This window comes from Alternaria postmessia (assembly GCF_024291825.1).
Source record: "Alternaria postmessia strain BMP 2775 chromosome Unknown scaffold_7, whole genome shotgun sequence".
Taxonomy (NCBI): domain Eukaryota; kingdom Fungi; phylum Ascomycota; class Dothideomycetes; order Pleosporales; family Pleosporaceae; genus Alternaria; species Alternaria postmessia.
In genome coordinates, this window is record NW_026260080.1 from 197,755 (window position 1) to 212,073 (window position 14,319).

The 14,319-nt window shown below is 48.1% G+C and overlaps 4 protein-coding genes across 4 annotated transcripts; 2 read left to right on the forward strand and 2 right to left on the reverse strand.

Moving 5' to 3' along the window:
• Positions 1-3,118: 3,118 nt before the first annotated feature.
• Positions 3,119-5,019, forward strand: J4E82_001833 (uncharacterized protein; the record flags this gene model as incomplete). Its single annotated transcript, XM_051728140.1, has 4 exons — positions 3,119-3,201; positions 3,250-3,465; positions 3,513-4,577; positions 4,626-5,019. 4 exons carry the CDS (start codon positions 3,119-3,121, stop codon positions 5,017-5,019), a joined length of 1,758 nt encoding a protein of 585 aa, XP_051592022.1.
• Positions 5,020-6,382: 1,363 nt separating this feature from the next.
• J4E82_001834 (uncharacterized protein) lies at positions 6,383-6,804 on the forward strand (the record flags this gene model as incomplete). Its single annotated transcript, XM_051728141.1, has 2 exons — positions 6,383-6,635; positions 6,689-6,804. 2 exons carry the CDS (start codon positions 6,383-6,385, stop codon positions 6,802-6,804), a joined length of 369 nt encoding a protein of 122 aa, XP_051592023.1.
• Positions 6,805-7,078: 274 nt separating this feature from the next.
• Positions 7,079-8,132, reverse strand: J4E82_001835 (uncharacterized protein; the record flags this gene model as incomplete). The annotated part of the gene is made up of 3 exons (XM_051728142.1): positions 7,079-7,110; positions 7,161-7,825; positions 7,882-8,132. 3 exons carry the CDS (start codon positions 8,130-8,132, stop codon positions 7,079-7,081), a joined length of 948 nt encoding a protein of 315 aa, XP_051592024.1.
• Positions 8,133-8,639: 507 nt separating this feature from the next.
• On the reverse strand, positions 8,640-9,647 carry J4E82_001836 (uncharacterized protein; the record flags this gene model as incomplete). Its single annotated transcript, XM_051728143.1, has 1 exon — positions 8,640-9,647. The coding sequence occupies one exon, from the start codon at positions 9,645-9,647 to the stop codon at positions 8,640-8,642; it is 1,008 nt and encodes a 335-aa protein (XP_051592025.1).
• Positions 9,648-14,319: the final 4,672 nt, after the last annotated feature.

The window sequence follows — 14,319 nt, forward strand, 5'->3', positions numbered from 1 at the left end:
AATCCACCTTGATACGTCTTTCGGGTGACTGAAGCCAGGCCTAGGTCATTTATGCAGTCTACTAAGCGGTCTTTTACTCGTATCTGTTATGGGCGGAAAGAGGCCTGCTAACGAGTATGCATTTGTCCTATATACAGAAGAAGAAAGATAGAGAAAGAAAGAAGTAATAGTACTTTTCTCTTCTTATAGCGCAAAGCGTTTGTACGCTACTTGCGCTAAGAGTGTACGGAGAAAGGTTCCTCCCTTCCTGGCGTCTGTCGTACGACTCACCGGCGTAGCCTCTTACAGTATCCAGCTTCATCAGATGTTCATGTAGAGCAGACATCGATGGATGCGTCGAATATGTATGTTGTTCTCATGCGTACATCATGCTGCTAGCCGTCAGTTCCGTATCCTCACTTCCACCTTCCAGCATTTCCTCCACGGCTTTGTGTTGAATCCCTGGCTTGTTTGCAAGGAATATCATGATTAAAACATCGACCGTAGAGGGCTACATCTCTATACTCTCTGCTTAACAAAGTCACCCTAAGTGTAAAAATTCTCCTAAGGTTGTTATTGAATTTCTCGCATAAATGAGTCTTTCGATGCTTTTTGTGCGAACAGACTTACAGACCACGCACATGCAAAGAGACATCGCGAGAGCTAAGCGCAAAGAGTGAAATGGGCAGTCTATATCCTACCTAAGCGAAGTAGATATACGTAATGGTACATACCTTCAGCAAGTAGGGTTGTATCTTGTGCGTGCGCGACGGATGCGAAACGGTTACAAGAACTATAAAGCTTCACTTGAATGCATCGAGTTTGATAAACTTGTCATACACATACCTTTCTATCTTCAACATCACAACATACTACCTAGCTACTATCATGTCTTCCTGGGTCGGACCAAGCATTTATCGTATTGAGAACCACAATGTTCGCAAAGCCGCAGTACAACTGAAGAGCGGTGACAAAGCTGAGAAGGCTAATGTCATTTTACAGTACGTCATGCAACTTTAGCTCTCTTCTTCTATAGTTGCCACGGCTAACATGACACCCTAACAGCTCTGCCAATGATAAGTTCAGTCACTGGCAATTTGTTCACGTGGGCTCTGGAACGTCTGGGAAGGATGAGTTCATGATCATCAACGTCGAAACAGGACTCCACCTAACAGCTCCCGGTACACCAGATTCTTACAAAGTAGAAGCAGTCGCTAGCACTAGTCCTAACTTTGTTGTAGACAACTGCAAGGCGGGACCAACGACTGTAACTCGCGACTCGCTCGCATTACAACGTACTCACTGGAATGTCGTACCAACCAGAAATGGTACTGGCACCTACTGGTCAGTATAACCTTCGTTTCGCTCCTACGCATACTTCAAAGCGCCTTTGTCGTAGTATGTTAACAAGCATTTTAGGATTCTGTCAGCGGTAAGCTCGAATATGCTACTACTAAAAGTAATGCATGACATGTATTTCTAATCTCTCTCTAGGGTAACAAAGACATGAAACTTCTCACAAGCTCTTACCAGACTGCGGATAACACCAAGTGTGAAATATGGAATGGCGGGAACGCGGCAACTGGAGCATGGTGGTATTTAGAGCTTGTTGACGGTCAAGCTGCCACTTACCCTGACATCGGAAAGGCTCCTAAGCCTGAATGAAGGCTGATTTGAAAGCCTCTTGAGCGCTCGGTTCAATTCCAGCGGTCGTGTTGAGGTCAGAACTATAGAATACACGTTGGTATTCTCACTGTCGTGGCAAGGGCTATGAGAAGCTAAGACACTCTTTTAAACAGTAGAGAGCTCTAGAATAGACAATTCAACATCTGTCTCAGGAAAAACGTTTGACATACGTGAACACTGTGTTTTGAAGGTGAGCGGATGAGCGAACTGTAGGGGGCTACATACGCACGGACTGTAGAACACGAACCGTGCCTCTACCGGCCCCCAAAGGAACCACTTCGGCCCTTCGTCGCGCCAGAAAACACTACACAGTAGAGCCGGGCGTATGAACATTACTTACCAACAACAACCATCTATCGCATTGAAGACGGGTCATCTCATGTCTCATATTCTCTTCGTCCAATCAACATCACTAAGAAGTCTCACGTTGCATCGGGAAGCTTGATAATTGGACGCTCACTGTGACACGAGACCATCCTAGTGGTCTTCGGTACTTCGCCCCGTCGCAATATATTTTGTGCCCCAAATTGATGTAGGAGCTGCTCTCTTCCCTCACCTGAGGGTGGCTGAGCGTCATCGCTAACCCTTGCTGCAGGTACCCCTCGCCGTTAGGCCTCGATGGTTGACAGGCACGAACTCCCCACGAATATGGCACGATACTGCTCAAGACTGTGCCGATGGAATTCGATCCTATGTTTACCTGCTAGATAAAGTCGGCATGAGGTTCTCACATTTACTGCACCTTACCGTGGAAGCCGACCCAGATAAGCATCGTCACTAGAACCACAGCCTCTTAGCACCGTTACAATGATCGTATCTCGATATGACTTCCGAACTTTCACGAACGCCAGGTCAGTGTTCCTGCAGCTAACTCTATTGCTATGTCCTGAGGCTAGGCACATGCAAGCAGGCATCTACTCACAAGGGTGTCATCGTCTTACTCTTTCGACTCAGCCTCGCTCCTACTTTGTTTGCACACGGCAGCCCTCACCGGTGTTCCCATGGTGGGGAGACTCCCCAACAATGTTTAATATTTGGCAGAGGGACAGCCGCCACTCGACCATATCATACACTCTGCTTTTGCTTTATTTTGATTCCATGCGACACTCTCCCTGTGACTGGAGGTAGCAGGCTAAGATCGAGATTTTACGTGATTCTTGACAACGATCAGTTCAGTGTGTCTGCCTGGGTCGGAGGAACAGTTTGATACAACATTATCATGGAGAGCCCTAGACAAGTTGAAGCCAGTTTAATGGAGAGGCCAGAGGTCCACGATGATAATCTTTCCACGCGATCCAATGCGCGTCTAATCCCAAACCCGCTGTCATCGCCAGCAACCAGATCAGTAGCAGAACATCATGGTCCACGGAGATTTTCTAATTGGGAAGCGCGTCGCATTCATACATGGAAAACTCCACTTCTCATGGTTCTGTTTTTCCTTGTTGGCTTAGCAATGAGCATGGCGCATTGCATCTTTTACCCGAGACTCAAAGACCAGGTAGTTGGCAAAGCCGACCAGCAAGAGGAGAAAACAAGGTAGTATAGTGTTATCACAAATGTCCTGCAGTTAGCTGATGGCATCAGATTTGGCACTGGCTTTGCCTTCCTCGCTCAGATATGCCTGGGGGCAAGCGTGTGGACTGCGTACACTCAGTGGCTTTGGAGGACCCTCATGAAGAAGGACATGACTTTCGAAGTCCTAAATTCGGCTTTTGGAGCTGAAACATCGGTATTGTCTTTTCTCAACTTCGAAATGTGGAAGAGGCTAAAGGTAGGGTCAACAATCGCTTTCCTCGCATGGTAAGTAGCTCGCTCTACCTGCTGAGCTTCCTCTAACATGTATCCAGGGGTCTATTGATACCGCCATTCTTTACGCCTGCGACTTTGTACATATTCGAAAGCACCCAAGTTGAACACATCAATGCAGCTATGCCGCACCCCTCCATCGCAAATGTAAGCGCAGCGCATTTGTTTACCTATTCGCCACCTTCTATACGCGGAACAAAACAATACGAAAACGATGTGAATCGAATCTTCACTGGACCGAGGACCGTCATGAATCTGTTGGCTACTGCCACGTCGTCTCTCGGCGAGATACTGCCACTAGATCTGCCTTTCAACAATTTAGCCTATTCCATCAACTTCTACGCTCCTGTCATCAAGTGTGGGGATGCCAACGATACGGAAAGATATGCCATAGACGGTCTTTTGAAAGAGGAGATGAATGCCATACATGGTACACTAAATGAAACGGCTAGTGCATATTTCAGCTTCGTTCCTACCTACAACAGCACTGGGAGTCTTACAGCAGTGTCGCATCCTCGTCGACAGATACCTTCAACACCGATGAACGAACTCTGGATGACATTTCTGCGACCTGAAATCAACGGCCAGGGCGAGCGAGTCAAGACACGTCATTATCAGATCTGTCGCCCGCACAACGCATCCTACAATCTGGAAATCTCGCAATATCATGGCCTCCAGAATGTATCAGTCGAATACGAAGTCGGCGAAACGATTCCTTTCCCGAATGAGAAGCCGAACGAGATATCAAACATGACCCAACACGCATATACAGCATTCATGTGGACTGTGTGCGATCAACTTGTTGGGAAGCTTGCATGGATGGATGATACGAGTATTAAAGATGAGCAACAAGCAACAGCTCAGTTTGGTATCATCGATTCGCCCATTCAGCACACCAGTTTGCTGGGTTCCGTGGACTTTGATGCATACTTCGAGTTTGACGAAGAGAAAGAATTGTACAAAGATCAAAACATGTCGACAGCATTCGATTTGAGTGACCAGCGACTGAAGGACAAAGCCATGGCGAGAAATCGGACGCTAGATATCCTGATAGAAGAGTTGAGCTCCAATCTGACAGTCAGCATGATGCACAACCGCCTACTAACGTAAGTAGAACGCCATTCTCCAAGCAGTGCAGATACTGATTCGTCTAGGGACATGGCAAACACGACCATTAAGCTTACCACCGACGTAAACCGCTACAACTATAAGGCCTATGGCTTATTCGTCCCTTATGCTCTCGCTAATGCATTCGCCCTTGTCTGCGTCATTCTTGGCTTAACATCATACGTACGCGACGGTGCCATGCCGGGAAAGAAAGTGCAGGATTACGTGCAAGCTATGCATGATCCAAAGTTCCAAGGGAGCCCTGCTGTAAACTCTAGAACACCAAGCTTCAGTGCTGTTTCCGGTCCAGATGAACCTACAGAAATGAGGCCATTAGGTGAAGGTTCGGGAGAAGGGAGAAGCAACGAAAGAGCGAGATATTATCAAGATACAAGGTCATCGAGTGATGCGGGCAGAGTCGAGGGTGTTGGAATCGTATGAAGAACGAGAAGTTTCGATCTCCACTCGGATGTATCATAGTCGTGTTCACCACGCACACCTCTTCGCATGCGAACCCACTAGTCCAATCATAGGGTATACGTGCCACTGTACACATACTCTGCATCTATGTGTCGACATTCTTTGATGGTTATCTTTCAATCGAGTATCGGGCCGACGCTGCTTTCCAATCGCAAGGTCCAGAAAGCGAGCTCAATAAGCCTCCTGCAACCTGTATGCTCACCAGTCTTGACTCCGACAAATCACAGCTTGATCTAGACTAGGAGCGGAAGGTCGCGGAAACTATACATCCCACGCGGTGTCAGCGCGATGGGCCGTGGACATGCATGCATCTTGCTTAAGCGACTGCGGCCCGCGTTTTCAGCTCGATGTTCACCCACATTGTCGTTGCCACGTTCTGGTAGCGAAAGTCTTTCTACTGTTGGCACTGGTTCAGTAATCCTTCCATCGTGGGGTTTGTTGGGACGATGACCATTGTTGGTGTAGATGCGGCGATAGGAACTGAGTTGGTTCACTGGCTGTAATTCCGGTGAGCAGCCACGTGCACAGGTAGGTCTGTATACCAATGAGCTCAGATTTATCCATGTCAGCTTATACATAGCCAGGTGTATGACAGATGCACGCAAGTGCTGCGTAGAATCAAGAGTGGTTGTGGTGATGATGTCTATGTAACTCATGTACCAAATGAAGCCAGATGGATGCTGCATGGAGGTATCATTTCCAGGCTGAAGTTTTCATAACCAGTTCGGGCGATTGAAAACCAGCATATGGAGACTGGGGTAGAAGTGCGAGTGCTGTAGGCCAAGGTAACCGCGAGTCAGTCTTCCGTCATATGTGCGAATGACCCTTCCTTCCATCATCCACCAACATAAGCGCAAGAACCAAGGTTTCGTTGGTAGAAAGCATTGGTCTTGGAATACGAGTGATCCACCTAATACCATTGTCGCGTACAAGACACTGCATGTGGATGCTAGATCGCATCTCGTTCTACGTCGTGGGATACCTGCATGTCCCGACCCACCCTTCACTTAGCGAGGCATAGACTCGAGGCTCGTGGGTTGTCAATAGACCTCACAAGACTCTAAGAAGCGGCTTGGAAGTGTATGACCTCAATGCTGATAGTTGGTGGCGGAGTGGGCCGACTGACGGAGAGCTGGAGTTGACCTAGGTCTTACCAGATACTATACCACTAACGTAGTGCCCAGAAACTGTGTTCGACTTTAAACCAGCACCAAATATGTATAAAGAGCAGACTCAATACCTCACATGTCTCCTCATCTTCCCTCTTCACCACTCCAGTCCCGCATCGATCTCTTGAAAATCTCATCCTCGACCAGCATTCACGATGCAGCTCACAAACATCCTCGGTCTTATTGCCGCCCTTGCGGCCACGAGCGCAAATGCTCTCCCCAACCCCTCCACCATTGTAGAGCGCCAGTCACCCGGCATCGGCATAATCCGTTTCTACGCGGGTTCCGGCTGCGAAGAGCCATGGCTAGAGGACACTGTCTTCTTCCAAGGTGACAAGTGTCTCAGCAATGAGTACACAGCACCGTATGGTAGCTTCAGGGTACAATCAAACGGATTCACTAGAACAGGTATGTAACAGCGTTCTTGTGGAGATTAGGCAGCAAGCTAATGTGGGGAACAGCCCGCTTCTTCGTTAACCCAGTCTGCAATGGCTTTGGACCTGGAAATTACATTGACGTTCTTCCCGGAGAGACTAAGTGCTTTGCTGGCAAGGTGACTTCGTATAGCTTTCTATAGACGCAATACCAGGCGGGCGGTGGATCGTGAGGAAATCGTGAGAGGGTGCGCAATGCAGGGCGAGAGAGGTTCGCAGAGGGATGCGTGGTGCTATATAAGTTAGCTGTAGGTGTGCCTGTCGCTCATTAATAATTGAAATTTGTTTCCGAAACCACGCCCCCTTATTCTCTTGTACTGGGTGTTGTACTGCTCAACATAGAGGAACACGATTCGCCTTGCTAGTCTTTTGATCAATGGCAAATGATATTTCCTTTGTTGTATCCTGCTTGGGTATCTATTCCTTCTCCTGCAAGAACTCCACAACCGCTGTGAGGTGTTAGCAGAGTTCGTGATAGGAAAAGTATATGCCTGCATACCTTTGATGAACTCCTCAGGCTTCTCACTAATGACCCAGTGTCCGCAATCTATGTCGACCAACTCAAACCTTGGGAAGAAACGACCGATGATCGGAAGCGTCTCGTCGCTAACATAGTGGCTCTTGGTGCCTCGAATGAAGAGCGCTCTCTTGCTGAACGACGTCTCGTCCGGGTTGGTGAAGGGGAAGTCTGCCATATTGTCGAGCGCCTTGGTGAGAATGCTCACAGGTATGCGAAACTTGAGGGGTGCGCCCGGTTCGCCTCTCATGAGGTTAGTCAAGAGGAACTGACGAACTGGAAGGTCCTTTGCGTAAGGCTCCATAAGCTTATCGGCCTCTCTTTGACTCTTAGGCTGCGACCTCTCGACATGCTGCATGCCTTCTGCGTACTTTGGGAAGTCGCTCGACAAGGCCGCATCGACTGGTGCATTGTCCACGGGTATGATGTTGGCGCAGCAGTCTGGGTTCCTCAGAGCCATGGTCATGACTGCCTTTGCTCCCATCGAGTGTCCTATGAGCGTCGCATTCTTCAGCTCGTGCTTCTCGAGGAAGGCTTCTACGTCTTCGGCGAGTGCGGTGTAGTTGTGGACCTTATCGTGCGGGGATTCGCCGTGGTTTCGTGTATCGATGGCATATACGGGCCGCTTGAGGACGCGCGCAAGTGCACTGGAAGCGTGGTGTTAGTCACAATCCAGAAAAAAGGTCTCAGGGGAGAGTCCTACTTTCCAACACCCTGGTTGTTCCTCTTGCTTCCGAACAACCCGTGTACAATTACAATCGGATCTCCATCGGCCTTGCCAGAGTCATCATGAAGCCGGTACGCAAGGTCGACGACTCTCAGATTCGCCGATGCATGGAATGACCGCGTCCATGTCGGCGCTAGAGTTGCACTCGAAATCTGAATGCGATTGCTATGTTTTGGAAGAGTAAAAGCTGCCGAGAGAGGTTGTATGCTTCTGGTTAAGACGCGCATGTTGAAAAGTTGACGATCGTGAATTTCGGAAAGCTTCCGAACGTTTTGTTTTGCCAAGCCGAACGTCATGCCGCATCTTGCCGGTCTGGAGCATCTCCTTATTGCTTCCACCCAGCAATCTCATTACTCTCTGCTTGCATTGAACAGTGTATGTCGAGCCCATCTTTGAATCAGGCGTGAGCGCCGGTTAGCGTAAGGCAGCCGTACAAGATGGGAGCCGAACATCGGCCTTGCGCAACGCCCAAGGGCTTGTGCAATGTGCTTCCAATTTTGAAAATGACCTATAACATATTCATGGACTCAAAATTAGTATGTGTTGCTTTGTAGACTCGAAATGGGTCCCCCCTGATCAATGCGGTATGCAGTCACTCTGTATGGAATGACCAATTGGATAAACAGAAGATCTTGATATTATTCATTAAGTCTATAAAACACAGCTGAACTACTGAAACCGAGAAAGTACAAAACCGCTCAAATGAGATCTATGTGCGTACGCCCCCAGGTGTCTCAATAATCTTTGACATGCACAACAACTTTGCCCTTCGCCCTGCCGGTCTTCAGCTTCTCATAAGCTTTCGGTAGTTCGGAGAACTCCCAAGTCGAGTCGATGATCGCACGGAGCTTGCCTTGCTCCATATATGCCGCAAGCTGCTCAAACGTTGCAGTGCTCGCATTACCGGCGACGAAAATGTACTCCCTCTTCCCCCAGCTGAGGAGACTAGACAATTTGTTGCTGATAAATTGCACCGCGGCGCTGAAGTTCATGCCAATACCTACTTGGATGAACTTGCCCTCTGGTCGTAGGAACGCGCTCGACACCCGATATAAGTCTGCTGGTGCTCCGACGTTATCAACAACGAGGTCGAAAATCGTGCCGTTGTCTTTTAGTTGTTGGACGACCGGGCCTGTCGTATAATCTATCACCTCATCTGCTCCCAAGCTCTTGACTAAATCGATATTCTTCGTGGAACAGGAGACAGTGACGTGGTAACCGAGTATCTTCGCGAGTTGTATCGCATTTGTACCAGTACCTCCGGAACCGCCATTTATAAAGACTTTATTGCCGGGTTTAGCATAGGGTTCCAGCGCGGCGTATACTGTCATGGCCACACTCGCAATGGATACGATATCGTCGCCCTTCAGACCTTGCGGTACTTTTGCTAACAGATTCTGTGGTACAGGAAGGTACTCTGCCAGTGCGCCATGTTTGCCTCCAGGAGCAAGGCCTCCGTATACTATATCGCCTTCCTTGAAGCTTGTGACACTGCTACCGACTTTCGCAACACGACCATAGACGTCTAGACCTGGTGTGATACCGGAGAAGACCAAGCGCGCTACGACGGGAAGTTCAAGAATCTTGTAGTCGATTGGGTTGAGGGCTGTCGCATGGCTCTCCACGAGAACTTCGTCTTTCTTGATGGATGGAATTGGGATGCCAGACGATGGGATTGAGAGGTTCTTCTCCATTGGTCCGGATCCGGAGTTGAATTGCCATCCGCGCATTGTGGCCGCCATTTGGAAGGTTTGAGGAATGATGTGTAGTTGAGATAGTGTAGAGGATAATAATTATAGGTTGAAGTCTCACTGAGAGATATTAAGATATATGTGAGCTGTATGATCAGAACGTGTTTGCTGTATGTGAGTGATGATGATGATAATGTGCAAGAATGATGATGCTACTGTCGTATATATACTGAGTTGCACACTACCATGCAGGCATTTTCGCCCTCGTAGCATAGAGTTTGGAGGATCATAGCCTCGCGTTGAGTGGCAGAACCGAGCAGGGCGAGCTTGGTCATCCCCATGATTGTCAACTGAAAAGGCGTCAAGCACCGAAGCCGAGCGACGATAAGATGGAGATTGCGATAACAGCTGCTGCAAGTAAGCAGCCTCGTTGTCGCGCGAGAGCGAGAGCGAGGGGAAATCTCACGTAAGACCAATGGTGACAAATGGTCAATGCTAACAACGCTAGCCGATTACGGCTAGAGACGGACAAATGCGGGGTTTGCGTCCGTCCGAGTAGTGTCTAGATACGCACCACACGAATGCAAAGGAAGCCTGCACAATCCTTTCTTCAAACATAATACTCAGCTTTAGAAAAGGGTCTGCGAGGATTCTCTATCACTGGACGCGGGATGAAAGATGGATGTTGGCGCAGGTGGCTGTGTAGCGTCCTATCGCCACGGCGCTTAACACTGTCCACCTGCGCAGACCGGGAGGGTTGAGCAAGCACGCGGTGTATTGAAAAGCCCGAACTCCAAAACCTCCACTTTTTACAGGCTTAAAATACTGTAATAAAGTAAAGTAAGTGAAATTCTAAAATAGCAGATCTATAGAGAATTGTCTCTTTTATTTTTTTAACTACTTTTTTTCTATTATACTACTAGTATTGTTGTATAATACAGCGAGAGAGAGAGAGTACATATTACTATATCCTGCTGCAGCTCGCTTATTTTGGTGAGGATTTGGGGTTTTAGAGTTCGGGCTTTTTCGTTCACCGCGTGGCAAGCCCCATCAAGGAGCTTGTCCAACCTTCCGCCTCAAGAGGTTTTTTCACTCTATCTTTCTCCCGCTATCATGCAAGACGACAGAGCATTTACGTTCCGAGAGATCCATGGAAGCAGTGAAGCTCTTCTTGTCGTAGTCGAAAAGGTTGAGTGCATTGCGCTGATAGAAAGCAATGACCCAAGCCCATCCTGTTTTCTTCTACTAGAACTCTACCCGTGAGGTGGATTAAAGTATGATTTCATCCTCACGCACACTCATGACTATGAGAGGAGCACGTTGAGCAATTGCATTACGGTGCCTTACGGATGGACACATGAACTGTCTCTCGACGAAATGCAGATGCCCGCTTACCGCATTTGGGACGGTATCGACTTAGACAAGCCCTCTCGACCTATCAGAAGCTCTTTAGTCGTCTTCTATCATGTTGTACAGTTTGCTCGATCTCAGATTATCCAGCGGATTTGGATAAATTAAGAGTGCACTGATCAAGGAAATCCCTCCGATATGGAAAGACATCTACAAGACATGCACAACATCTATCAATCCTGTAGATTGACCATCGCTATGATCCTGAAGGTTGTTCAAAATTGGACGATGGCGGCAAGACTTTTGAATCTTGGCTGAGCCGTCGACAAGCAAGATTTCGAATCGCTGCAGCACTTGAAGTCAGACTCATGGTTTATTAGATCGTGGTAGGCTATCGATCTACCAATTCATCTACAAAGAAAACTGACTTTGTCGACTCCTCCCAGCACGTTTCATGGATGACGAGACGCCACGGTCTTTTACTTACTACCTGTACAACGATCACTAAGAAGTAAACTTGCTAGAGTCACGCCATATACAGTCTTCGGTTGTGATGCTGAGATTGACCATGAGATTGTGGGTCATCGTCTTACCTCGACAACGAAGCACGCTAGATATTATTCACTACTCCAGTTTTGCTTCTCGAAATACAAGCAAGGCAACTAGGTATCTGAGAAAAGTCATAATACTGGTAAAGTCACCTACAAGAAGACACCGCAAGGTTACAATCTTGTGTTGTTACATCAAATCCAGGTTTTGGTAAACGCGTGCGACCTTGTGGAGAAGCCTAGAGCGACGTTGTCAGATAACCCAACGCTGAGCTCAACACTAAGCTCCCGCTTTTGGTCGTAGCAGATGCATGGTCGAATATCGTCGCTCGAGTGCATCAATCTGATAGCTTGGTGTTTTTCTGACGAAAGAAGGGACTGGGACTTTCATGCAAGATCCGAGCCGCAAGAAGCATGCAAAGTATATCTCTGAGCTTGAGAAGCTTTTAGATCCAGATTTCCTATCAATCTCGGTTCCATGAATAGTCGTACTGCTTGTTTTGAAAGCCTTGATAGAGATAGATACTAAGAAAGAAAAGCTATAGAGCTCGGAATTGCTTTTGCTTTGTTTACGAAACCAATGCGTGTGATATTTGCATATCAAGTTGGACAGCGCCAAGCCAGCAATCAACTGAACTATCCTGGGCCACTGAATTCTATCGTCACGGCGTTTCGACGTGGCAAGGGCTGTTGTTACCCCGACAGAAGTTCCCGTTGAAAAAGCTTGTTCGAGTTTTACTTCTTCTGTTTCGGTCGGAAACGTAGTCTTGCCAGCAGTCGTTAAGGCACTCCTCATCAAAGAATCCTTCATTGCAGCAGCGGCGTGGATGAGGTACTCATTCTTTCAACTGCCGTGTCGTCGTCCGAAAACTCCCATGCGGTCATGCTTCCTGGTTTTTCAAACCGAATCTGTTTCCATTCTTGCATCAAATAGCGCATTGAACTGTCGTCTCGAAGGCTTAATTCGCTCTCGCTCATAAAAAGAGGGGGAGAGGTAAGATACTCCTCACGCCTGGCATCTGTGGATCCGGTTTCAAAAGTGAGGTCCACAGCAGCCGCAGTAAGATTCGTATATGCTATATCAGGGTGACAGCTGTCGTAGGCAAACCGTCCGCTCATCGATTCGAGGCTCACACGCCGGGACACGGTGCGAGGCTGTGCCTTGTATAGCGACCTGACTCTGTTTGGATCTGCTCGGTGTCCATGGTATCTCTCAATATATGATTCGTATGCATAGCGCTCTGTGCAGATTTCACTGTCGTGACCGTCGATGCTGACCTGCCAAGCCAAGTACGACAATAGAATGCCAATCGGTGCATCCATGAGGTCATTTGACAACTCCTTATATCTCATTCGTCGCTTCTCCCGATCCGGCCATACGTTCGCGAATATCAGAACCAACAGACATGTGCTATAACTATATTGAGAATGATTCAGCTTTGTCGATGCTAGCCTATATGGGAGATCGCAGATGTTTGCCAGGATTGCAAGGCGGTCTGCTAGCACAGAATTCTCACACTGCTCCATCTGCTCGTAGATGTCAACGATGCTTTCGAGTATTAATCTCCTGGGTGCTGGCCTCGACCTGCTGTTGTTCATATGGTTCGTCATCTCTATCTGCTTCTCCACTGACACCGCGCAAGTGATAGAGCTCCATCCAGCGATGGTCCACATCCTTGCCATGTCGATACATAGATCTTTGTAGACAGTCAATACTTCAGGAAGATGAGCTATGATAGGGAGGAGTAATTCTATGTGCCCTGCGCTAAGCTTCTCTTGGAAAGCCCATGTGCGAGAAAACCATCTATCATCGGACACGTTGCAAAACCATTTTCGGAAGGCAATATGCTGAATAGATTGATTCGTGGGTTCGCAGGAGGTAGAGTCCAGTAACGACTTAAAGTGATCAATGGTTGGCAAGTCGATTCGACCACTGCTTGTAGCTAGAACGACAATAGTAACTTTGCTGTTGGAATAGATGCGATGCATAACTTGCAGATGCCTCTCAACATCTGTCGGATCATCCTGGTGTATACACTCTTGGTCGATCCATACGTTTGTGTAGCCTCGCGTGCGCGCATATTGCATCGCTCTGTGGAAAACTATAGGCGGACGTCGCGGTGGTCGTGGAACATTTTCATTGTCGGAGAGATCCTTGATTCGATAATCCGGGATTGCGAGGCCATCCGAAGACTGTTCGTGCAGCCACGTATATGAGACAGTAATATAAACGCTCCCAGTTCGATGTGTAGTGGCATCTGTGATGACGTAGTCGTGGCCCGTCTTGCTATCGGGGCTTGGTGTAATGAATCGGAGGCGTATAGGTATATGGAAGGGCCGTTCGATGAGGGCGACGCGTTCAATCTCTTCAACGGCAGCCAGAAATGCGTTCTCGCTTTCGTGGATCTCCCGAAAACCGAGACCTGTATCTCTCTGCATCATGGAGTGATGTGTAGACAGGAAGGTGCGCAGGCGGCAAGGTCTGAGGTGTTGTGCGGCTGATCTTACTCAGCCCCCAAACATGTGGGTAGCCTTCAACCTTTCCCCGGATTGGACGCCACACCCCCCTTCGAGTTACAAACCTAAGCTTCAAGGTCACAATGTGCTCAATCTTTGCGAACTGTCGTCACTCCGTGAACACGTCCTCTGAAATGGGACCCTGTCTTCAGCAGATTGCAATGCGCGTCGCTGTTCGGGGTTAGATTGTTCTGTCGTTCAGATTTGCACGGATATCAATATTGGAACACATGCAGTTACAACAGACCCGCATGTATGCATGTAGAAATTCCAAGGGAGATTGAATTAATCCTGACCCGTTGACGCCA